The sequence below is a fragment of the Anomaloglossus baeobatrachus genome, chromosome 11 (assembly GCF_048569485.1).
Source record: "Anomaloglossus baeobatrachus isolate aAnoBae1 chromosome 11, aAnoBae1.hap1, whole genome shotgun sequence".
Taxonomy (NCBI): Eukaryota; Metazoa; Chordata; class Amphibia; order Anura; family Aromobatidae; genus Anomaloglossus; species Anomaloglossus baeobatrachus.
In genome coordinates, this window is record NC_134363.1 from 35,372,038 (window position 1) to 35,397,539 (window position 25,502).

The 25,502-nt window shown below is 41.6% G+C and overlaps 1 protein-coding gene across 3 annotated transcripts in view; it reads left to right on the forward strand.

Moving 5' to 3' along the window:
• The window catches only part of GRIK5 (glutamate ionotropic receptor kainate type subunit 5), a 383,239-nt gene that overhangs the window by 297,048 nt on the left and 60,689 nt on the right, over positions 1-25,502 (forward strand). For all 3 annotated transcript variants that reach the window (XM_075328483.1, XM_075328484.1, XM_075328485.1), the window contains 5 exons: positions 3,351-3,512; positions 4,270-4,422; positions 13,928-14,032; positions 15,093-15,200; positions 15,542-15,745. In XM_075328483.1, the coding sequence (XP_075184598.1) occupies positions 3,351-3,512; positions 4,270-4,422; positions 13,928-14,032; positions 15,093-15,200; positions 15,542-15,745 (732 nt within the window). The remainder of the gene's footprint in view (positions 1-3,350; positions 3,513-4,269; positions 4,423-13,927; positions 14,033-15,092; positions 15,201-15,541; positions 15,746-25,502) is intronic.

Here is a 25,502-nt window from a genome sequence, read left to right on the forward strand (position 1 = left end):
GGCTTTTTCCATGTGCAGCTCCGAGTGCTCGTCCACATTGCGGACCGGTGCTTTTTCCTTGTGCAGCTGCGAGTGCTCGTCCACATTGCGGACCGGTGCTTTTTCCTTCTGCAGCTGCGAGTGCTCGTCCACATTGCGGATCGGTGCTTTTTCCTTGTGCAGCTGCGAGTGCTCGTCCACATTGCGGATCGGTGCTTTTTCCTTGTGCAGCTGCGAGTGCTCGTCCACATTGCGGATCGGTGCTTTTTCCTTGTGCAGCTCCCTGTGCTCGTCCACATTTCGTTCCGGTGCTTTTCGTTGTGCAGTTCTGAGTGCTTGTCTACATTGCAGATCGGTGCTTTTTCATTGTGTAGCTCCGAGTGCTTGTCCACATTGCGGAACGGTGCTTTTTCCATGTGCAGCTCCGAGTGTTCGTCCACATTATGGATTGGTGCTTTTTCCTTGTGCAGCTCCCTGTACTCCTCCACATTGCGTTCTGGTGCTTTTCGTTGTGCAGCTCCCTGTGCTCGTCCACATTGCATTCCGGTGCTTTTTACTTGTGCAGCTCCCTGTACTCCTCCACATTGCGTTCTGGTGCTTTTCGTTGTGCAGCTCCCTGTACTCCTCCACATTGCGGATCGGTGCTTTTAACTTGTGCAGCTCCGACTGCTCGTCCATATTTCGTTCCGGTGCTTTTCGTTGTGCAGTTCCAAGTGCTCATCCATATTGCGGATCGGTGCTTTTTCCTTGTGCAGCTCCGAATGCTTGTCCACATTGCGGATCGGTACTTTTTCCTTGTGCAGCTCCGAGTGCTCGTCCACATTGCGGATCGGTGCTTTTTCCTTGTGCAGCTCCCTGTACTCCTCCACATTGCATGCCGGTGCTTTTCGTTGTGCAGCTCCGAGTGCTCGTCCACATTGCGAACCGGTGCTTTTTCCTTGTTCTGCTCTGAGTGCTCGTCCATATTGCGAATCGGTGCTTTTTCCATGTGCAGCTTCAAGTGCTCATCCATATTGCGTTCTGGTGCTTTTCATTGTGCAGCTCCAAGAGCTCGTCCACATTGCGGATCGGTGCTTTTTCCTTGTGCAGCTCCCTGTACTCCACATTGCGTGCCGATGCTTTTCATTGTGCAGCTCTGAGTGCTCGTCCACATTGCGGATCGGTGCTTTTTCCTTGTGCAGCTCCGAGTGCTCATCCACATTGCGGATCGGTGCTTTTTGCTTGTGCATCTCCGAGTGCTCATCCATATTGCAGACTGGTGCTTTTTGCTCGGGCAGCTCCGAGTGCTCGTCCACATTGTGGATCGGTGCTTTTCATTGTGCAGCTCCGAGTGCTCGTCCACATTGCGGATCGGTGCTTTTTGTTGTTCAGCTCCGAGTGCTCATCCACATTGCGGACCGGTGCTTTTTCCATGTGCAGCTTCGAGTGCTCATCCACATTGTGTTCCGGTGCTTTTTCCTTGTGCAGCTCCAAGAGCTCGTCCACATTGCGGATTGGTGCTTTTTCCTTGTGCAGCTCCCTGTACTCCTCCACATTGCACGCCGGTGCTTTTCGTTGTGCAGCTCCGAGTGCTCGTCCACATTGCGGATTGGTGCTTTTTCCTTGTGCAGCTCCAAGTGCTCGTCCACATTGCGGATCGGTGCTTTTTCATTGTGCAGCTCCGAGTGCTCATCCACATTGCGGATCGGTGCTTTTTGTTGTGTAGCTCCGAGTGCTCGTCCACATTGTGTTCCGGTGCTTTTTCCTTGTGCAGCTCCAAGAGCTCGTCCACATTGCGGATCGGTGCTTTTTCCTTGTGCAGCTCCCTGTACTCCTCCACATTGCGTGCCGGTGCTTTTCGTTGTGCAGCTCCGAGTGCTCATCCACATTGCGGATCGGTGCTTTTTCCTTGTGCAGCTCCGAGTGCTCATCCACATTTCGTTCTCTTACTTTTCGTAGTGCAGCTCCGAGTGCTCGTCCACATTGCGCAACGGTTCTTTTTCCGTGTGCAGCTCCCTGTACTCCACATTGCGTGCCGGTGCTTTTCGTTGTGCAGCTCCGAGTGCTCTTCCATATTGCGGATCGGTGCTTTTTCCTTGTGCAGCTGCGAGTGCTCGTCCACATTGAGGATCGGTGCTTTTTCCATGTGCAGCTGCGAGTGCTCGTCCACATTGCGGATCGGTGCTTTTTCCATGTGCAGCTGCGAGTGCTTGTCAACATTGCGGATCGGTGCTTTTTCCTTGTGCAGCTGCGAGTGCTCGTCCACATTGCGGATCGGTGCTTTTTCCATGTGCAGCTGCGAGTGCTCGTCCACATTGCGGATCGGTGCTTTTTCCATGTGCAGCTGCGAGTGCTCGTCCACATTGCGGATCGGTGCTTTTTCCTTGTGTAGCTGCGAGTGCTCGTCCACATTGCGGATCGGTGCTTTTTCCTTGTGCAGCTGCGAGTGCTCGTCCACATTGCGGATCGGTGCTTTTTCCATGTGCAGCTGCGAGTGCTTGTCAACATTGCGGATCGGTGCTTTTTCCTTGTGCAGCTGCGAGTGCTCGTCCACATTGCGGATCGGTGCTTTTTCCATGTGCAGCTTCGAGTGCTCGTCAACATTGCGGATCGGTGCTTTTTCCATGTGCAGCTGCTAGTGCTCGTCAACATTGCGGATCGGTGCTTTTTCCTTGTGCAGCTCCGAGTGCTCATCCATATTGCAGACTGGTGCGTTTTGCTCAGGCAGCTCCGAGTGCTCGTTCACATTGTGGATCGGTGCTTTTTCCTTGTGCAGCTCCGAGTGCTTGTCCACATTGCGGATCGGTGCTTTTCATTGTGCAGCTTCGAGTGCTCGTCAACATTGCGGATCGGTGCGTTTTCCTTGTGCAGCTCCGAGTGCTCGTCCACATTGCGGATCGGTGCTTTTTCCATGTGCAGCTTCGAGTGCTCGTCAACATTGCGGATCGGTGCTTTTTCCATGTGCAGCTGCGAGTGCTCGTCAACATTGCGGATCGGTGCTTTTTCCTTGTGCAGCTCCGAGTGCTCATCCATATTGCAGACTGGTGCTTTTTGCTCAGGCAGCTCTGAGTGCTCGTCCACATTGCGGATCGGTGCTTTTTGTTGTGCAGCTTTGAGTGCTCGTCCACATTGCGGATCGGTGCTTTTTCCATGTGCAGCTTCGAGTGCTCATCCACATTGCGTTCTGGTGCTTTTCACTGTGCAGCTCAAAGAGCTCGTCCACATTGTGGAACGGTGCTTTTTCCTTGTGCAGCTCCGCGTGCTCTTCCACATTTCGTTCCGGTGCTTTTCGTTGTGCAGCTCCGAGTGCTCCTCCACATTCTAATGAGCCCCAATCCGTATAATGGTGGTATATACTTAACTCCATCTGGTTTTTTTTCTTCCCACCCCAGGATTTTCCCTTGTTATCCTTAGAAGGGGTGGTGAGTGACCATTCCAACATCCTGGGCTTTTCCATGTACAATAGTAGCCATCCCTTCTATTTGGAATTCATAAGAAGCCTCAACATGTCCTGGAGAGAAAACTGTGAGCTGAGCACATATCTGGGACCAGCGGTGAGCTTACTTTTCTGTCTGATTTTTGGGTGATACTGTGATGACATTGGTACTCTTCAGATTCTACATATATATATATATATACAGTCATGAGCGAATATGTTGGCACCTTTACAATTGTTCCAGAAAATTAAGTATTTCTTCCAGAAAAAAAAGACTGAAAAAAAGGCTTTTATCAATTTTTCTCTGCCTTCCACATCCAGGGAGATTAGCTACAGTACCATGGGTTGTAAACCTCTTCATTATGCTGCGCACTGTGGACAAAGGAACATCAAGATCTCTGGGGATAGACTTCTAACCTTGACATTATTGATATTTTTTTTTTACAATTTTAATTCTCAAGTCCTCAGACTGTTCTCTCTTTTCCTCTTTCTGTTCTCCATGCTTAGTGTGGCACACACAAACACACAATGCAAAAATTGAGTCAACTTCTCGCCTTTTTATCGTGTTTCAGGTGTGATTTCATATTGCCCACACCTGTTACTTGCCACAGGAGAGTCTGAATGAACATCACATGCTTGAAACAAAGTTGTTTACTCAGATTTTTGGAAAGGTACCAACAGTTTTGGGGTTTTGTGTGCGTTTTTTCAATTTTTGTGGTGTTACAATACACACAAAAGAAATAAACCTGTATATAACAAAACGTATAATTGCCATAATTTCTGGGAGAAATACGTAATTGTCTGGAACAATTTCAACAGTTCCAACACTTTCGGCCATGACTATGAGCGTGCTGACATTTTCCTTCTTTCCTCAGCTCTCGGCTGCGCTCATGTTTGACGCTGTACATGTTGTGGTCAATGCCGTGCGGGAGTTAAACCGGAGCCAGGAGATTGGTGTGAAGCAGCTGTCCTGTAGCACGTCACAGATCTGGCAACACGGGACCAGCCTCATGAACTATCTACGCATGGTATGGAGCAGCCCTCTCACCAAGACAGGATCGGAATGGCTGCATTATTGATCATTGCTTAATAAGAAGTGCTAGATAGAGATGGATGGTCAATCCAAAGAACATTTATTCCAAGCAATCAAATGGTCCATAACATAATCCACCATACAGGGGTAAAAATAGTCCAGAAACACGAATATAGTCCAGTAAGCGATAAATGTCCAGGTCTCTCTGAGAAGCTGCAGCTTCTGTCCAGAGGATCAATCTTAGTCCTTCTCTCTTGAAGTTCTCAAACAGACTGCCCAATTCTTCAGGTAAGCAGAGAGTTTAGGTGGATCCCAGGCCCCCCTCCCTCAGACTTAGGGGCAGAAACACTACAGGGGGTGGTTACCTACAGACAGTACAATGTACACACAAGCAATACAGAGAATGGACAGTGAACCACACCTAAAATACGAACCTACACAACATGATACACAACCCCCCAGATTCCACCATCACAGTAGTAATTGTAGAAGTAATATTAATAGTAATAATAGTAGATGTAGTACTCGTAGAAGCAGAAATAATATCAATATAGTAGTACATGTGCTATTAGTGGTAGACATAATAAAAGTAGTAAAAGAAGCAGTAGTAGTAAATGTATTATAAGTATAGTGTGGTAATAATACCATAGTAGAAGTAGTAGTATAGTGTTAGCCACAGTAGAAGAAGTAGCAGCAGTAATAGTAGTAGTGTAGTATTATAAGTACTAGGGGTGTGGTAATAGTATAGTACTAGAAGTCATAGTGGTGATGGTAGAATATGTAGTAATACTAGTTATAGTAGTATAGCGGTAGTATAGTAGTAATAGTGCCAGTATTAGTATAGTGGTAGTAATAGTAGTAGTGTAGTGGTGGTAATACAAGTAGTATAGTAATAGTGCTAGTATAATAATAATAGTAGTAGTAGTAGTAGTAGTAGTAGTAGTAGTAGTAGTAGTAGTCAGTAGTAGTAGTAGTCAGTAGTAGTAGTAGTAGTAGTCAGTAGTAGTAGTAGTCAGTAGTAGTAGTAGTCAGTAGTAGTCAGTAGTAGTAGAAGTAGTAGTAGTAGTCAGTAGTAGTAGTAGTCAGTAGTAGTAGTAGTCAGTAGTAGTAGTAGTAGTCAGTAGTAGTAGTAGTCAGTAGTAGTAGAAGTAGTAGTAGTAGTCAGTAGTAGTAGTAGTAGTAGTTAGTAGTAGTAGTAGTAGTCGGTAGTAGTAGTAGTCAGTAGTAGTAGTCAGTAGTAGTCAGTAGTCAGTAGTAGTAGAAGTAGTAGTCAGTAGTAGTAGTAGTAGTCAGTAGTAGTAGTCAGTAGTAGTAGAAGTAGTAGTAGTAGTCAGTAGTAGTAGTAGTAGTAGTCAGTAGTAGTAGTAGTAGTCAGTAGTAGTAGTAGTAGTAGTAGTCAGTAGTAGTAGTAGTCAGTAGTAGTAGAAGTAGTAGTAGTAGTCAGTAGTAGTCAGTAGTCAGTAGTAGTCAGTAGTAGTCAGTAGTAGTTGTGAGTAGTAGTAGTCAGTAGTAGTAGTAGTCAGTAGTAGTAGTCAGTAGTAGTAGAAGTAGTAGTAGTAGTCAGTAGTAGTATTAGTAGTCAGTAGTAGTAGTCAGTAGTAGTAGAAGTAGTAGTAGTAGTCAGTAGTAGTCAGTAGTCAGTAGTAGTCAGTAGTAGTCAGTAGTAGTTGTGAGTAGTAGTAGTCAGTAGTAGTAGTAGTAGTCAGTAGTAGTAGTCAGTAGTAGTAGAAGTAGTAGTAGTAGTCAGTAGTAGTCAGTAGTCAGTAGTAGTCAGTAGTAGTTGTGAGTAGTAGTAGTCAGTAGTAGTAGTAGTCAGTAGTAGTAGTTGTCAGTAGTAGTAGTCAGTAGTAGTAGTAGTAGTCAGTCAGTAGTAGTCAGTAGTAGTCAGTAGTCAGTAGTAGTCAGTAGTCAGTAGTAGTCAGTAGTAGTCAGTAGTAGTAGTCAGTAGTAGTAGTAGTCAGTAGTAGTAGTAGTCAGTAGTAGTAGTCAATAGTCAGTAGTAGTAGTAGTCCGTAGTAGTCCGTAGTAGTAGTAGTCCGTAGTAGTCAGTAGTAGTAGTCGTCCGTAGTACCATGGTAGTAATAGTAGAAGTATTCTGGTGGTAATAGTAGTATACCAATAGTAGTAGTATAGTAGTGGTAATAATAGTAGGAGTTGTAGTAATAGTGGTAGTATAGTAATAATAATAGTAGACATAATATAGTGGTAGTAACAGTAGAAATAGTAGTATTGTAATAGTGGTAGTACAGTAATTATAGTAGTAGTAATAACCATATAGTAGTTGTAATTGTAGCACAGTATAGTAGTAGTAATTGTGGCACAGTATAGTAGTAGTGATTGTGGTACAGTATAGTAATAGTGATTGTGGCACAGTATAGTAATAGTAATTGTGGCACAGTATAGTAGTAATTGTGGCACAGTATAGTAGTAATTGTGGCACAGTATAGTAGTAGTAATTGTGGCACAGTATAGTAGTAGTATTTGTGGCACAGTATAGTAGTAGTACTTGTGGCACAGTATAGTAGTAGTAATTGTGGCACAGTATAGTAGTAGTATTTGTGGCACAGTATAGTAGTAGTAATTGTGGCACAGTATAGTAGTAGTACTTGTGGCACAGTATAGTAGTAGTAATTGTGGCACAGTATAGTAGTAGTAATTGTGGCACAGTATAGTAGTAATTGTGGCACAGTATAGTAGTAGTAATTGTGGCACAGTATAGTAGTAGTAATTGTGGCACAGTATAGTAGTAGTATTTGTGGCACAGTATAGTAGTAGTATTTGTGGCACAGTATAGTAGTAGTAATTGTGGCACAGTATAGTAGTAGTAATTGTGGCACAGTATAGTAGTAATTGTGGCACAGTATAGTAGTAGTAATTGTGGCACAGTATAGTAGTAGTATTTGTGGCACAGTATAGTAGTAGTATTTGTGGCACAGTATAGTAGTAGTATTTGTGGCACAGTATAGTAGTAATTGTGGCACAGTATAGTAGTAGTAATTGTGGCACAGTATAGTAGTAGTATTTGTGGCACAGTATAGTAGTAGTATTTGTGGCACAGTATAGTAGTAGTAATTGTGGCACAGTATAGTAGTAGTAATTGTGGCACAGTATAGTAGTAGTAATTGTGGCATAGTATAGTAGTAGTAATTGTGGCACAGTATAGTAGTAATAATTGTGGCACAGTATAGTAGTAATTGTGGCACAGTATAGTAGTAATTGTGGCACAGTATAGTAGTAATTGTGGCACAGTATAGTAGTAATTGTGGCACAGTATAGTAGTAGTAATTGTGGCACAGTATAGTAGTAATTGTGGCACAGTATAGTAGTAGTAATTATGGCACAGTATAGTAGTAGTGATTGAGGCATAGTATAGTAATAGTAATTGTGGCACAGTATAGTAGTAGTAATTGTGGCACAGTATAGTAGTAGTAATTGTGGCACAGTATAGTAGTAGTAATTGTGGCACAGTATAGTAGTAGTATTTGTGGCACAGTATAGTAGTAGTAATTGTGGCACAGTATAGTAGTAATTGTGGCACTCTATAGTAGAAGTAATTGTGGCACAGTATAGTAGTAATTGTGGCACAGTATAGTAGTAGTATTTGTGGCACAGTATAGTAGTAGTATTTGTGGCACAGTATAGTAGTAGTATTTGTGGCACAGTATAGTAGTAGTAATTGTGGCACAGTATAGTAGTAGTAATTGTGGCACAGTATAGTAGTAGTAATTGTGGCACAGTATAGTAGTAATTGTGGCACAGTATAGTAGTAGTAATTGTGGCACAGTATACTAGTAGTATTTGTGGCACAGTATAGTATTAGTAATTGTGGCACAGTATAGTAGTAGTAATTGTGGCACAGTATAGTAGTAGTAATTGTGGCACAGTATAGTAGTAGTAATTGTGGCACAGTATAGTAGTAGTAATTGTGGCACAGTATAGTAGTAATTGTGGCACAGTATAGTAGTAGTAATTGTGGCACAGTATAGTAGTAGTAATTGTGGCACAGTATAGTAGTAGTAATTGTGGCACAGTATAGTAGTAGTAATTGTGGCATAGTATAGTAGTAGTAATTGTGGCACAGTATAGTAGTAGTAATTGTGGCACAGTATAGTAGTAATTGTGGCACAGTATAGTAGTAATTGTGGCACAGTATAGTAGTAGTAATTGTGGCACAGTATAGTAGTAATTGTGGCACAGTATAGTAGTAATTGTGGCACAGTATAGTAGTAGTAATTGTGGCACAGTATAGTAGTAATTGTGGCACAGTATAGTAGTAGTAATTATGGCACAGTATAGTAGTAGTGATTGAGGCATAGTATAGTAATAGTAATTGTGGCACAGTATAGTAGTAGTAATTGTGGCACAGTATAGTAGTAGTAATTGTGGCACAGTATAGTAGTAGTAATTGTGGCACAGTATAGTAGTAGTATTTGTGGCACAGTATAGTAGTAGTAATTGTGGCACAGTATAGTAGTAATTGTGGCACTCTATAGTAGAAGTAATTGTGGCACAGTATAGTAGTAATTGTGGCACAGTATAGTAGTAGTATTTGTGGCACAGTATAGTAGTAGTATTTGTGGCACAGTATAGTAGTAGTATTTGTGGCACAGTATAGTAGTAGTAATTGTGGCACAGTATAGTAGTAGTAATTGTGGCACAGTATAGTAGTAGTAATTGTGGCACAGTATAGTAGTAATTGTGGCACAGTATAGTAGTAGTAATTGTGGCACAGTATACTAGTAGTATTTGTGGCACAGTATAGTATTAGTAATTGTGGCACAGTATAGTAGTAGTAATTGTGGCACAGTATAGTAGTAGTAATTGTGGCACAGTATAGTAGTAGTAATTGTGGCACAGTATAGTAGTAGTAATTGTGGCACAGTATAGTAGTAATTGTGGCACAGTATAGTAGTAGTAATTGTGGCACAGTATAGTAGTAGTAATTGTGGCACAGTATAGTAGTAGTAATTGTGGCACAGTATAGTAGTAGTATTTGTGGCACAGTATAGTAGTAGTAATTGTGGCATAGTATAGTAGTAGTAATTGTGGCACAGTATAGTAGTAGTAATTGTGGCACAGTATAGTAGTAATTGTGGCACTGTATAGTAGTAGTAATTGTGGCACAGTATAGTAGTAGTATTTGTGGCACAGTATAGTAGTAGTATTTGTGGCAAAGTATAGTAGTAGTAATTGTGGCACAGTATAGTAGTAGTAATTGTGGCACAGTATAGTAGTAATTGTGGCACAGTATAGTAGTAGTAATTGTGGCACAGTATAGTAGTAGTAATTGTGGCACAGTATAGTAGTAGTAATTGTGGCACAGTATAGTAGTAGTATTTGTGGCACAGTATAGTAGTAGTAATTGTGTCACAGTATAGTAGTAGTAATTGTGGCACAGTATAGTAGTAGTAATTGTGGCACAGTATAGTAGTAGTATTTGTGGCACAGTATAGTAGTAGTATTTGTGGCAAAGTATAGTAGTAGTAATTGTGGCACAGTATAGTAGTAGTAATTGTGGCACAGTATAGTAGTAATTGTGGCACAGTATAGTAGTAGTAATTGTGGCATAGTATAGTAGTAGTATTTGTGGCACAGTATAGTAGTAGTAATTGTGGCACAGTATAGTAGTAATTGTGGCACTGTATAGTAGTAGTAATTGTGGCACAGTATAGTAGTAGTATTTGTGGCACAGTATAGTAGTAGTATTTGTGGCAAAGTATAGTAGTAGTAATTGTGGCACAGTATAGTAGTAGTAATTGTGGCACAGTATAGTAGTAATTGTGGCACAGTATAGTAGTAGTAATTGTGGCACAGTATAGTAGTAGTAATTGTGGCACAGTATAGTAGTAGTAATTGTGGCACAGTATAGTAGTAGTAATTGTGGCACAGTATAGTAGTGGTATTTGTGGCACAGTATAGTAGTAGTAATTGTGGCATAGTATAGTAGTAGTAATTGTGGCACAGTATAGTAGTAGTAATTGTGGCACAGTATAGTAGTAATTGTGGCACTGTATAGTAGTAGTAATTGTGGCACAGTATAGTAGTAGTATTTGTGGCACAGTATAGTAGTAGTATTTGTGGCAAAGTATAGTAGTAGTAATTGTGGCACAGTATAGTAGTAGTATTTGTGGCACAGTATAGTAGTAGTAATTGTGGCACAGTATAGTAGTAGTAATTGTGGCACAGTATAGTAGTAGTAATTGTGGCACAGTATAGTAGTAGTATTTGTGGCACAGTATAGTAGTAGTATTTGTGGCAAAGTATAGTAGTAGTAATTGTGGCACAGTATAGTAGTAGTATTTGTGGCACAGTATAGTAGTAGTAATTGTGGCACAGTATAGTAGTAGTAATTGTGGCACAGTATAGTAGTAGTAATTGTGGCAGTAGTAGTCACAATCGTAATGCATTTTGAGTTTTAAGAATACAACAAGATATTATGAAGGGCATAGTCACCATGGTGGATATATAACTGGCTAAAGCTTGAAAGTGACACATACGTATGGTTAAGGCTGACAACTACACTAATATCAGCCAGTGACACCGATAGCATCAATCCTCTACACTTCCAAGGAGCTGTTTTTTTTCTTCTTGCTTTACCCGCCCACCTGACCCCACTTTCTTGACCCACCCTAAAGACTTCAAAATAAAGTGGGTGATCAGACTTGGATGTGGAAGGCCTTTCCTTTTCCATCAATATCACATCCATGAGAGTCTGACTCCAGGAACTAGATATTCGCAGGACCCACGGCATCTGAGAACGTAGAACGAGTAGGGCCCGTTCTCGGGTACTGCAGCTCCGCTCCCATTCACATCAATAGGAACCTAACTGCAGTACCTGGGAATGGCCACTACACCGTTTATGGCGCTGTGCTTTTCCGACTATGTCCGGCAGCCACCATAATTAGGGGGGATGCTGTATCATTCCTCCACCAATCTGATATCAGTTCCCTTTCCTAAGGAAAATTCTGGACACCCCCTTTAAGGCTCTGGTCTTTCTCCATTCCAGCTGTGTAAGCACTCACATTTCTACCGTCTGGAGGCCGTATCCCCAGAGCTAATTATTATATGGATACGAGATGTAATGTATGCATATATAAGTACGGGGAGCGCCGGGTGAGGCTGACAGCGCACGATACTGCGGTATGATATACAGACACATTTCCATTATTAGTATCTTACTATTTCATTGCAATGTCACAGAGACCGATCTATATGATCCTGCTCGGCACCAAGGGATCGTTATAGTGCACACGAAAAAAAGGTTTAATAAAAACTATACATTGTTCTTGAAATATCACACGCTTTCTCCTTTAAAGAGAAATATCCCGAAAATTAACATGCCATAGAAATCCCCACCGATCGCTTTGAACAAAGGGTCAGGAGCGCTCCGCCGAGCCCGGCCTCTCCTCGTTAGCGGGCGACGAGCTCGTAGACTATTAATCCCGTCCTTTGTCCTGGAGGAGAGCCGGGCTCGGCTGGACACTTTTGTTTCTCCGCTTTAGCAGTTGGTGTGGTCTCGGCAGCGGGACCCCCGCCGATCAAAACTTCTGACATATGTCTACGACAAGTCAAAAAGTTTTGTGGAAGTGCAGACACTCTTGAAGTCACGCTGTGCTGAATCCACGGGAGGCCCCTGAAGATGGACTCCAACCGATCCGCATATTCTTGTGATATTTTCTTACTTTATAAGATGGGAACACGTTACTTAATAATTAAAGAGATATGGCAATCCTACTCCAAAGACAGGACTCATTACCACTACAGCATGCAAGCAGGGAGGCTCACCGTCCTCTAAAACAGAGGACGCTCTGGTGTCTCCATAACAGTGCCAGCTCCAGTGCCCCATAGCAAGGCAGGAAGAGTATTCCCAATTACAGAGATCGGTCTTCACCGTAACCAACTCCAACTCAGCTAACCCATTAGTAGATACAGTGACGGTGAACCGATACCACTACCAGCCACAGTGCCCCGATACCACTGCTAGCCACAGTAGCCCAGATATCACTGCCATCCAATACCACTGCCATCTACAATCTCCATATAGGAGAGCCATCCACAGTGCCCCAATACCACTGCTAGCCACAGTAGCCCAGATACCACTGCCAGCCACGATACCACTGCCATACAATACCACTGCCATCTACAGTCTCCATATAGGAGAGCCATCCACAGTGCCCCGATACCACTGTCAGCGACAATGCCCCAATACCACTGCCATCCAATACCACTGCCACCTAAAGTCTCCATATAGCAGAGCCATCCACAGTGCCCCAATACCACTGACAGCCACAATGCCCCAAAACCAATGCCATCACAGTACCCCAATACCATCCACAGTGCCCCAATACCATTGCCATCCACAATCTCCATATGGCAGAACCATCCACAGTGCCCCAATACCACCGCCAGCCACAGTGCCCCTATACTATTGCCAGGCACAATGCGATTATACAACTGCCAGCCACAGTGCCCCGATACCACTGTCAACCACAGTGCCCCTATATCACTGCTGGCCACCGTGCCCCTATACTACTGCTGGCCACTGTGCCCCTATACCACGGCCGGCCACCGTACCCCTATACCACTGGCGGCCATCGTGCCCCTATACCACTGGCGGCCATTGTGCCCCTATACCACTGGCGGCCATCGTGCCCCTATACCACTGCCGGCCACCGTGCCCCTATACCACTGCCGGCCACCCTGCCCCTATACCACTGCCAGCCACCCTGCCCCTATACCACTGCCGGCCACCCTGCCCCTATACCACTGCCGGCCACCCTGCCCCTATACCACTGCCGGCCACCATGCCCCTATACCACTGCCGGCCACCATGCCCCTATACCACTGCCGGCCACCGTGCCCCTATACCACTGCCGGCCACCCTGCCCCTATACCACTGCCGGCCACCGTGCCCATATACCACTGCCGGCCACCGTGCCCCTATACCACTGCCGGCCACCGTGCCCCTATACCACTGCCGGCTACCGTGCCCCTATAGCAGTCAGTCCTAGCATTTCTATAACAAAGCATTACATTAATGATTTCAGTTTTTCAGTTTGTCTTGTGCCCACACAATCTTACAACTGTAAGTTTGTAATAAGGGCTTTGTTCAAACTTCTGTCAAATGCTTTGTTCGGAACCTACGGGAGCCACAGGAGCCACAACAAAACTCATTATAGACCTCATTAGAAGCCTATCCATCAGTCAGTGACTTTGGTTATAATCAGTAGTCACAGTAGTGAAGCAGTGATAAAGCAAGAGTCTTGGTAGGCCAAGTCCACTGTTCTAAAATATGGAATAAGTTTTCGTTTTGAGGGTTTGTGATGGAATTTATGATGTAGAAATATCTTATATTTTACGAAACTCTGAGCTTTTTTCTGGAGGACTTTATGGTTTCTCTCATCCCACCACACCATAACCTCACTAGTAAGAAGGTGTTGTCCATAGATTTTCCTCGTTCCCCTCATTGATCATCTCTTTTATTGTTTTAATCCTCCCAGGTAGAGTATGACGGACTGACCGGACGAGTGGAGTTTAACAGCAAAGGACAAAGGACAAACTACACTCTACGGATCCTGGAGAAGGCTGGAGATGGTCACCGAGAGGCAAGTTTGGGTTGTCCAGTAATTACAAAATCAAGATTGTCATGGTTTGGCCATTTAGACTCCTCTTTAGCCAATGTTTGGGCAAACCCTTATTCTTTTTCACTTTAAATTAACGAGAAAAATTTGGTAAAATTTTATCAATTGTTGACCAATCTTATTAGACCACTTTTTGAAGACCCCTCTTTAATCAATGTTTAGGCAAACCATTATTCTTTTTCCCTTTGAATTAACAAGAAAAATTTGGTAAAATTGGATCAATTGTTGACCGATTTTATTAGACCACTTTTTGAAGACCCTTCCCATATTCCTTTTCACTTTGAATTAATGAGAAAAATTTGGTAAAATTTTATCAATTGTTGACCAATCTTATTAGACCACTTTTTGAAGACCCCTCTTTAATCAATGTTTAGGCAAACCATTATTCGTTTTCCCTTTGAATTAACAAGAAAAAATTGGTAAAATTTGATCAATTGTTGACAGTTCTTATTAGATCACTTTTTGAAGACCCCTCCCATATTCCATATCACTTTGAATTAATGAGAAAAATTTGGTAAAATTTTATCAATTGTTGACCGATCTTATTAGACCACTTATTGAAGACCTCTCTTTAGTCAATGTTTGGGCAAACCATTATTCTTTTACCCTTTGAATTAACGAGAAAAATTTGGTAAAATGTTATCAATTGTTGACCAATCTTATTAGACCACTTTTTGAATACCTCTCTTTAGTCAATGTTTGGGCAAACCATTATTCTTTTACCCTTTGAATTAACGACAAAAACTTGGAAAATTTGATCAATTGTTGACCGATTTTCATTTGACCACTTTTTGAAGACCCCTCTTTAGTCATTGTTTGGGCAAACCATTATTCTTTTTCACGTTGAATTAACAAGGAAAATTTGGCAAAACTGTATCAATTGTTGACCAATCCTATTAGACCACTTTTGAAGACTCCTCTTTAGTCAATGTTTGGGAATACCATTATTCTTTTTCACTTTGAATTAATCAGAAAAATTTTGGTAAAATTTGATCAATTGTTGACCAATCTTTCTTTCTCGCAGGTTGGTGTTTGGTATTCAAACCGTACGTTGGCCATGAATGCCACCAGTTTGGATATAAACATCTCGGACACGTTGGAGAACAAGACCTTAGTAGTCACCACAATTCTCGTAAGTTCCTTATAGCATCTTTAAAAACATCTTATGTGAAATCCTCATGGCGCCATACATCTCTCTTGGTCAAGGGGTGTATAAATATTTTAGCAGCTCAGTAAGTCTGGCCTGATTGCTCTAGATGTTATATCTTGGCTACCTGCAGGTTTATATAACATCGTTGACAATCTCATTCTTCAGCTCATTTAGTTCAGAGTTGTTGTTTTGTTTTTTTATAGCTCTGCATTTTGATTTCTTCTGTTCTCATCCCATCTTAAGATGTAATCACAGATTCAGTGGCTTTTTTTTTACCCGCCATCTCATCCAGCTGACTGTGTTATGTCTTTTTCTCCCTCCAGGAGAATCCATACATGATGCGCAAAGCAAATTACCGATCTCTATCTGGTAATGACCAATATGAAGGCTTCTGTGCAGAGATGTTAATGGAGCTAGCTGCACTCCTGAGGTTCAACTATAAAATAAAGCTGGTTGAAGACGGGTTGTATGGAGCTCCTGAGCCTAACGGATCTTGGACGGGCATGGTGGGAGAACTGATCAACCGGGTAAATAACAATGCATCGATGCCCCATCTTGCAATTAAGTCAAACCATGACAAATTTTAATTTCATCAACTCTCATATTTTGCCTCAATTTTTTTTGGAGGGGGGAGTATTTTTTTACACAATCATACAGGTTTTTTCCCCCATGCAGTGCCACCCCTTGTCACGATAACTATGAGATAGTGGGGAACCAGAGCTCCTAAGATGTCCCTCAAGTTAGGGGACACCTATGCTATCCCTATAGAGATACTTCTGATGGTGGCGATGCCCGAGTCTCCTTCCTGGTCCTGCTTCTGACCAGTCCTGATCTGATTCCCCCTCCCCCCAGGGAGGGAAGGGACAGGAGTGTTATGAAACAAACAGATAAGACAGGGAAAACCACAACCAGGCCCGGACTGACAGGCGGGAGGGGCGGGACTTCTCCCAGTGGGCTGGCCGGTGGAGGGGTGGGGGGCCGCCCCCACCTCTCCCGCACTGCCTGCTGTTTAAAATTATTTTGTGGCTGCCGCCACCCGCCGGCCGCCAGTGGGCCGGCCCCTGTAGTGGGCCGGTGCCTGTAGTGGGCCGCGCTCCTCTGCACTGTGTGCACAGGCGCACTAGCTGCAGGAGGACGAGGAGGCAGCGCGCTGTGCTGTGCCGCCGGCCCTGCTGTGTGATATTGTGCCCGAGCACACAGTGCAGAAGAGCGTGGCGGTGGTGGTGCCGGTGACCGCAGCTTCCTCCTTGCAGTTCCTATTGAAATGTATTTGCGTCTTTCGGACGTAAATACATTTGAATAGTGCGCCGGGACTGGGCCCCGCCCCCGCGACGTGCAACGTGATGAGATCAGCACCTTGCTGCGGGCGCCAGGCTGGACACATCAGGCAGCAGTAAGCGCTCCATGGAGGAGCCAAAGAGAAAGTTTTAATTAATGGGGATGAGTGGGGAGGGGCTGAGGACACATAACAGGGAGCATTTGTGAAGGAACACAGCTTTATGACAGGCAGAGGGAGAGTACTGTATTCCAAGGGGGGGGCAGGAGGGTGTAGTGATGGGGTAGTGTAATTTGTGTGTGTAGGGGGTGATGGGGGGTGCATTGTATTATGTCTGGGGAGAGGGTAATGGAGGGTGCATTGTATTGTGTGTGGGGGAGGGGTGATGGAGGGTGCATTGTATTGTGTGTGGGGGGAGGGGTAATGGGGGGTGTATTGTAGTGTGTGTGTGTGTGTGTGTGAGGCTAATGGGGGTGCATTATATTGTGTATGTATGTGTATATGTGCATTGTATTGTGCGTGGGGGGAGGGGTAATGGAGGATGCATTGTATTGTGTGTGGGTGTATAGGGGTAATGGAGGGTGCATTGTATTGTGTGTGTGTGTGTGTGTGTGTGTGTGTGTAAGGGTAATGGGGTGTATTGTATTGTGTGTATGTGTGTGTGTGGGGGGAAGGATACTGGAGGGTGCATTGTATTGTGTGTGTGTGTGGGAAGGGTAATGGAGGGTGCATTGTATTGTGTGTGTGTGTGTGTGTGTGTGTGTGTGTAAGGGTAATGGGGTGTATTGTATTGTGCGTGTGTATGTGTGTATGTGTGTGTGTGGGGGGGAAGGATACTGGAGGGTGCATTGTATTGTGTGTGTGTGTGTAGGAGTAATGGGGGTGCATTGTATTGTGTGGGGGGAGGGGTAATGGGGGGTGCATTGTATTGTGTGTGGGGGGAGGGGTAATGGGGGGTGCATTGTAGTGTGTGTGTGTGTGTGTGTCTGTCTGTGTAGGGGTAATAGGGGTGCATTGTATTGTGCGTGGGGGGAGGGGTAATGGAGGATGCATTGTATTGTGTGTGTGTATAGGGGTAATGGAGGGTGCATTGTATTGTGTGTGCGGGAATGGTAATGGAGGGTGCATTGTATTTTGTGTGTGTGTGTGTGTGCGTGTGTGTGTGTGTGTGTAGGGGTAATGGGGTGTATTGTATTGTGTGTATGTGTGTGTGGGGGGGAAGGATACTGGAGGGTGCATTGTATTTGTGTGTGTGTATGTGTGTGTGTGTGTAGGGGTAATGGGGGTGCATTGTATTGTGTTTGTGTGGGGGGGATTACAAAAGAGCAGTTTGGGAGTAATATATAAATAAATAATAATAATAATAATAATAATAAAGGGGCAATATGGGGCTTCTCTGATCACCTATCTGTAGAATAGGGCATCAGTATTAGTTCAGGAAGATGTGATTTTGTATCCCTGCCCATCAGCTATATGATGACGACGCAGCATTATGTGGAGGGCGGCATCCTCTTCATTATCTGCGAGACCCGGCTCTGTAGGGAAAATAGCGGCTTCACCAGGTCCTGCTACTAAGAGCAATAAATAGGCCTGAGCTGTAATACGGGATGCAGCCGTGACTACATGTTATATGGTCGTGTTACACAATCTACAAGTGCACAAAGATATTACACATTCACCATGCAAAAAGTGGGCCTGTGCACCCCCAAATGCCAGGGCTGAATTTTAGTCCCAGTCCGGCCCTGACCACAACTCTGTCACAGTTAAGACATTAAGAGATTCAGGAGGAAAAACAAGAGTAGGAAAGATGCTACAAACTACAGGGGTAAACTCCACAGCCACACCAAGCAATAGGCACAACTTTCACCAGAAAGTCTGGGACACCAAACCTCACAGACCAACAAAGACAAACTATAGCTGACATGGGTGGAAGAATTCAACCAGCATAAATAGGAGGGGAGAAGATGTGATAGGTCTCTTCACAAAGGTGCAAACAGACTAGCAGAGATTAACTCTTGATAGCCTGCCTATGTATCAACACACAGTAAGTCAACGACCGAATCTGCCTGTGTTGATCCCAGACACCAGAGAATCCATTGGACGGAATGTCAGAATCTGCAGTCTGAACAGGGCCCGACGCCGCCATGATATTCGGCAAAGTTTGTGCAAAACTCCGTTTTACATTACTGCTTCACCTTCCATTATTTACAGAAAGAAAGCTTGAATGTCACAAGTTGTAGGACCTGAATGTAAACCATTAACTGTGGTGTTTCCTAAACAAATGGAGTTCTATGTCCTGGAGAACCATGAGTGGACAACTATATAATTCATGGTCTACCAGATCGGAAGAATCTCAAACTTTGCATCGCCTTTGTTTGGGTTTGGAGAAGCTGAGTCGCAAGCTGGGGCCCTCCACCCTCGGGAAGTCCACATGCTCAAATAGATCATATGCAAAAGGAGCAAGAAAATCACTCTAAATAGGATCTTCTTCCATCACTGCCGAATTGTATAAATGATGTGTGTTTTGTACTGGGATCTTTAATTTGATGTTGACCTTGCGGTCCTGAAGAATGGGTTGGCATCCATGCATCATTTGCTTGCTTAATCATGTAATCAGTGTTATGCACATAAGGTCCGTAATTATTGATGAAAATGAGCAGAGATTACACGAAGCTGCTCGCTCAGTGGAAACATCACTTGCCGCAATTTTCACATTTATAGATACTGAAAATAGGACATTCAGCAAAGCGAGGAAAGCTAAGTCGCTAAGGAGAGACTCGCTCTCTCTCTACGTTAATAGACAAAGTCTTCCACCAAATTGTTGAGCTACAGCTATAGCCACAACAATATAACACCTTTGTTAAGAATCTAAATCATAAAAATGGTCCCTAAGGTCCCAAGTCAACAAGGCAAGTAGTATCACCAGCAGTTTGAGAGGTGGCTGGAGGTCACAGCATTAAAGTGCTCCTCAACCAAACACTGATTTTAGAATTAACACAGGGTTACCCATTTGTCTTACCAAATTTCAGTGGTACATATTTTCCTTGGGTTAGGTACATCACTGGTCCTTTACCTCTGGATTGTACATCACTGGTATTTCCTTTGTGGTAGGTACATCGCTGGTCTTTCCTCTGTGGTAGGTACATCACTGGTCTTTCACCTTTGGTAGGTACATCACTGATCTTTCCTCTGTGGTAGGTACATTGCTCGTATTTCTCTGGTGGTAGGTACATCACTGGTCTGTCCCCTGTGGTAGATACAACACTGGTATTTCTCCTGTAGTAGGTTCATCACTGGTATTTCCTCTGCGGTGGGTCCATCGCTGGTCTTTCTCTGGTGGTAGGTACATCACTGATATTTCTCCTCTGGTAGGTATAGCAATGGTTTTTCCTCTGTGGTACGCAAGTCAATGGTCTTTCCTCTGTGGTAGGTACATCAATGGTCTTTCCCCTGTGGTAGATACATCACTGGTGTTTCCTCTGTGGTAGGTACATCACTGGTCTTTCCTCTGTGGTAGGTACATCACTGGTGTTTCCTCTGTGGTGGGTACATCACTGGTCTTTCCTCTGTGGTAGGTACATCACTGTTTTTTCCTCTGTGGTAGGTACATCACTGGTCTTTCCTCTGTGGTAGGTACATCACTGTTTTTTCCTCTGTGGTAGGTACATCACTGGTCTTTCACCTGTGGTAGGTACATCACTGATCTTTCCTCTGTGGTAGGTACATTGCTCGTATTTCTCTGGTGGTAGGTACAGCACTGATATTTCTCCTGTGGCAGGTATGTTAATGGTCTTTCCTCTGTGGTAGGTAAGTCAATGGTCTTTCCTCTGTGGTACGCAAGTCAATGGTCTTTCCTCTGTGGTAGGTACATCACTGGTCTTTCCTCTGTGATAGGTACATCACTGGTCTTTCTCCTGTGGTAGATACTAGATACATCACTGGTTTTCCTTGTGGTAGGTACATCACCAGTCTTTCCCATTTGGTTGGTAGGTACATTTTTAGGTTTTCTCCTGTGGAAGGTACAGCACTGATCTTTCTCCTGTGGTAGGTGCATCACTGATCTTTCCTTTGTGGTATGACCATCACCGGTCTTTCTCTGGTAGTAGGTCTGTCAATGGTCTTTCCTCTGGGGTAGGTCCATCATTGGTCTTTCCTCTGGGGTAGGTACATTATTGGTCTTTCTCCTATGATAGACACAGCACCCGTCTTTCCACTGTGGTAAGTACATCACTGGTATTTCTTCTGTGATGGGTACATCACTGATCTTTCTCCTTTGGTAGGTATATCTCTCTTTTTTCCTGTGTTAGGTACAATAGCACCCCTTTTTGTAGGAACGTCACTCATCTTTGTCTTGTGTATAATATTGAAAATAAGGCTTCTTCATTTTTTTCCAGAAACAGTGCCACCTCTATCCCATAGGTTGTGTTTGGTACTGCAGCTCAGCCCTGTTGAAGCGTGCAAACTGCAATGTGAGACCTTGCCTATAGGAAAGAGAATTGCTGTTTTTGGAAAAAGGTGGCCATGTTTTTCTAATTCCATACAACCCCCTGAAGCATTTTTGTTTTCATTGCATGATCCTATTTTCAGCCTCTATCCTTCTTCATATGCAGCGAGGATCCAGTGTAATTATAATTTATTGAAGGCTACAATGGTTACAGTCCGGTCGTTCTCGGGTAGCGCGATCTCTGATCAGAATTCCCAGCATTAATCAGCAGCTAATATCCGTGTATGCTGGCACGTGACAGAAAACAAGATTTTATTAATGAACACGCCGTGGGTGGAGGTGGAGATCTCATCTCTCTCTCCGTGGCAGCGGAGATTGCAAAGACTTGAGGCCTGCTGGCTATAGCGCGAGGGAAATGGGATTTGCTTATTTCGAGCCCAGGCTAGTTTAATATGGAGGGTATGATGGAGCTGTGGAGGGTCCTTTCAGGTTTTTCTACTAATAGATAGTATTACGGGGACAATTGTATCTGTCAGAGGTGCACCGGGATCAAATTAGCTATCTCAGTGATGGAAATGGCTAGTTCACCGGTCCCAATGGGAGATGGAAGGCGACGTTTATGAAAAAAATGCTCAGACTCCTCCATAGAGAGGAATTTTTGACATTTTCTCAGAATAGGAAGCCATTAGATAATTATTTGTTTGTGTAGATAATGTATGGATGCATTATATACACCGGTTATCATAATCCCTGGACTGTAGATAGATTTAACTGTGGAGCAGCCTTAGAGGTTAGCATGTAATTTCCTGAAAAAATAATATATAAAAATATTTATTCCATAAAATTAATTCTTATGAAAATAATATTTAGGCACCGCAGCCCCCACTCCTAAAATCAATAAAAAGTAAATTATTTATTGCATAAAATTTAATTCGTATAAAAAAAATATTTAGGCACCGCAGCCCCCACTCCCAAAATCAATAAAAAAATAAATTATTTATTCCATAAAATTAATTCTTATGAAAAAAATATTTAGGCACCTCAGCCCCCACTCCCAAAAGCAATAAAAAAAAAAATCGAAACCATATATGCCCCAAAATGCTATTAATAAAAAAAAAATACAAGTTGAAGTAAAAAACAATATATAGAAATATTTATCTTTATCCCATAACATTAATTCTGATGCAAAAAAATATTTAGGCACCACAGCCCCCACTCACAAAATCAATAAAAAGTAAATTATTTATTGCATAAAATTTAATGCTTATAAAAAAAATATTTAGGCACCGCAGCCCCCACTCCCAAAAGCAATAAAAAATTAATTATTTATTCCATAAAATTAATTATTATGAAAAAAATATTTAGGCACCGCAGCCCCCACTCCCAAAAGCATTAAAAAAAATAAATCAAAACCATATATGCCCCAAAATGCAACTAATAAAAAAAAATACAAGTTGAAGTAAAAAACAATATATAGAAATATTTATCTTTTATCCCAAAACATTAATTCTGATGCAAAAAAATATTTAGGCACCACAGCCCCCACTCACAAAATCAATAAAAAGTGAATTATTTATTGCATAAAATTAATTCTTATGAAAAAAATATTTAGGCACCGCAGCCGCCACTCCCAAAATCAATAATAAAAGTAAATTATTTATTCCATAAAATTAATTCTTATGAAAAAAATATTTAGGCACCACAGCCCCCACTCCCAAAAGCAATACAAAAAAAATCAAAACCATATATGCCCCAAAATGCTATTAATAAAAAAAAATACAAGTTGAAGTAAAAAACAATATATAGAAATATTTATCTTTTATCCCAAAACATTAATTCTGATGTAAAAAAATATTTAGGCACCACAGCCCCCACTCCCAAAATCAATAAAAAAATAAATAATTTATTTCATAAAATTAATTCTTATGAAAACAATATTTAGGCACCGCAGCCCCCACTCCCAAAAGCAGTAAAAAAAAAATATAAAAACCATATATGCCCCAAAATGGTATTAATAAAAAAAAATACAACTTGACGTAAAAAAACAATATATAGAAATAGTTATCTTTTATCCCATAAGATTAATTATGATGCAAAAAAAAAAATAAAAATCAGTCACTGCAGCACTCTCAAAAGCAATAAAAAGCAATTGAAACCATTTATGCCCCAAAATGGTGTCAATAAAAAAACTCAACGTAAAAAAATATTTATCCCATAAGATTAATACTGATGTAAAAAAAATTGGACACCGCAGCCCCTACTCCCAAAGGCAATAAAAAACATATATACTCTAAAATAGTATTAATAAAAAATACAGCTCGACATAAATAAATAATATATGTAAATATTTATCCCATAAGATTAATTTTGATGGGAAAACAAAAATTGGTCACCACAGCCCCTACTCCCAAAAGCAATGAAAGGTAACCATATGTGCCCCAACATGTATTAATAAAAAATATAACTTGATATAAAAAATAATATATATAAATATTTATCCCATAAGATTAGTTCTGATGCAAAAAGAAATGTAGTCACCGCAGCCCCCACTCCCAAAAGCAAAAAAAGGCAAATAAAACCATATATGCCCCAAAATGGTAATGCTGAAAAAAATAAAAATATAACGCGACGTAAAAAAAATATAAAACTTATTTATCCCAAAAGATTAATTCTGATTCCCTAAAAAATTTGTCACCGCAGCCCTCACTCCCAAAAGTAATAAAAGGCAATCAAATCCATATTTGATTCAAAATGGTAGTAATAAACAAAAACAACTCGAATTTAAAAAAAATATATAAAAATATATAATTCTAATGCAAAAAAACAATTTAGTCCCCGCAGCCCCCCACTCCCAAAAGTAATAAAAGGCAATCAAAACCATATATGCCCTAAAATCTTATTAAAAAATACAATTCAACGTAAAAATAAAAAAAGTTATGGCTCATGTAAGGAGAGAAAAAGTGCAAATGAACAAAAATAGAAAATTATCTGAACCTTAAGGGGTTTAGGAAGCATTCCCATTTTTTTTTTTGCCTATACAATGTAGTATGGGTTATTATTAAATGTTTTTCTACTTTGTCAGTATTTGTTTATCTGTCATTTCCCCCCTATGATATGTTCTGCACTTTTCTCAGCTCCGAGGAAGCAAAGTCTCATTATTATGTCTTCTATGATATGGATCTTCAGTGGATCTCTTCTGCCTCCTGCTTGTGATAGGTTTCTGCATGTCAGTTTTTACAAGCAGGAGACAGGGAAGACCGGCTAAGCTTTGTCTCATTGGATACACTGGAGATCCTGCAGAAAGCCGTCCCAGATAGTACATACAGGCGGTGTGAGCCAAGAGAGTTTTATAACACTGCAGCTAATCATTGCTCCATGTGAGTTCATTCACTTGACTGGTGGTCAAACTGATCAAAAGGCAAAAATGCCCAGAAGGAAGGGATACAACGGAGCTCCAAATGCAACAGGTAGACAGTGGCGTAACTTAAAGCTTGTGGATCCCAATGCAAAATGTCCAACTGTCATGGGCTTTTAGTAGTAACGATCTTCTCTTATGGGCCAAATAGACCTTTTGCAGGATTCTAAGAACCCAAGGGGGACTAAAACCCCTTTACCTACAATAGTTATTCCCCTATAGGTAGAATATTGGAGTTAAGTTAGCATTGTACAGATAGGTCACCATGACCAATGATGTTTGGATAGCGGTCTTGCACCAGAGAACCCCAACATTCAGTGAACAGAGCCTAACACCACAGCGCCATTCACTGTGTAGTGGCCAAAGCTGGGTACTGCAGGTCAGCTCCTATTCCCTGAATTAATATTCATTATATTATTATTATTATTATATTTTATTATATATATGTATATATATATGTATATATATATATTATTCTTATTCTTATATTTTATTATATACACAGATATATAATAATTAATATAATAATATATATATAATATATAATTATTATTACTTATTATTTTATTATATCTTTTTTTATATATATATATATATATATATATATATATATATATATATATATATATATATATATAATTATATTATTATATTAATATTCCCTGAATTCAATATAAGATAAATAAATTATTAAAGTATAATAAAACGAAGAATTGAATATCGTTGAGTGGCTGACCTATGTCTTGATTATATAGAACAAGCAGAATAAGTAAATGAAAAATGTTAATCTCGACACTTGACTCTATTATATTTAAACAGTGTAATCGCCTTTTGGCCTTTTTGTCATTAGACATTTTAAGTATATTTTGATAACTAATAATTGGAAGATTTTTTTTAATTATTTTTTTAATATATTGAAAGCTATTAATTTTTTTTTTTTTTTTAAGTCTGGCATACAAAGAATTTTTAATGGATTATGACTGATTTATGAAGCTGTTTTTGACAATTCTGGCATAAAAGAAGCTTGAAATGTCACAAAACTTGTGAAAACATTTTGACGCCAATCCCAACTAGCTCCACCCAATTTTTCCAAGAGGGAGGGGTTTAACAGGAAGGGGTTGAGCAAATCAAAAAATGGAACATCTTCAA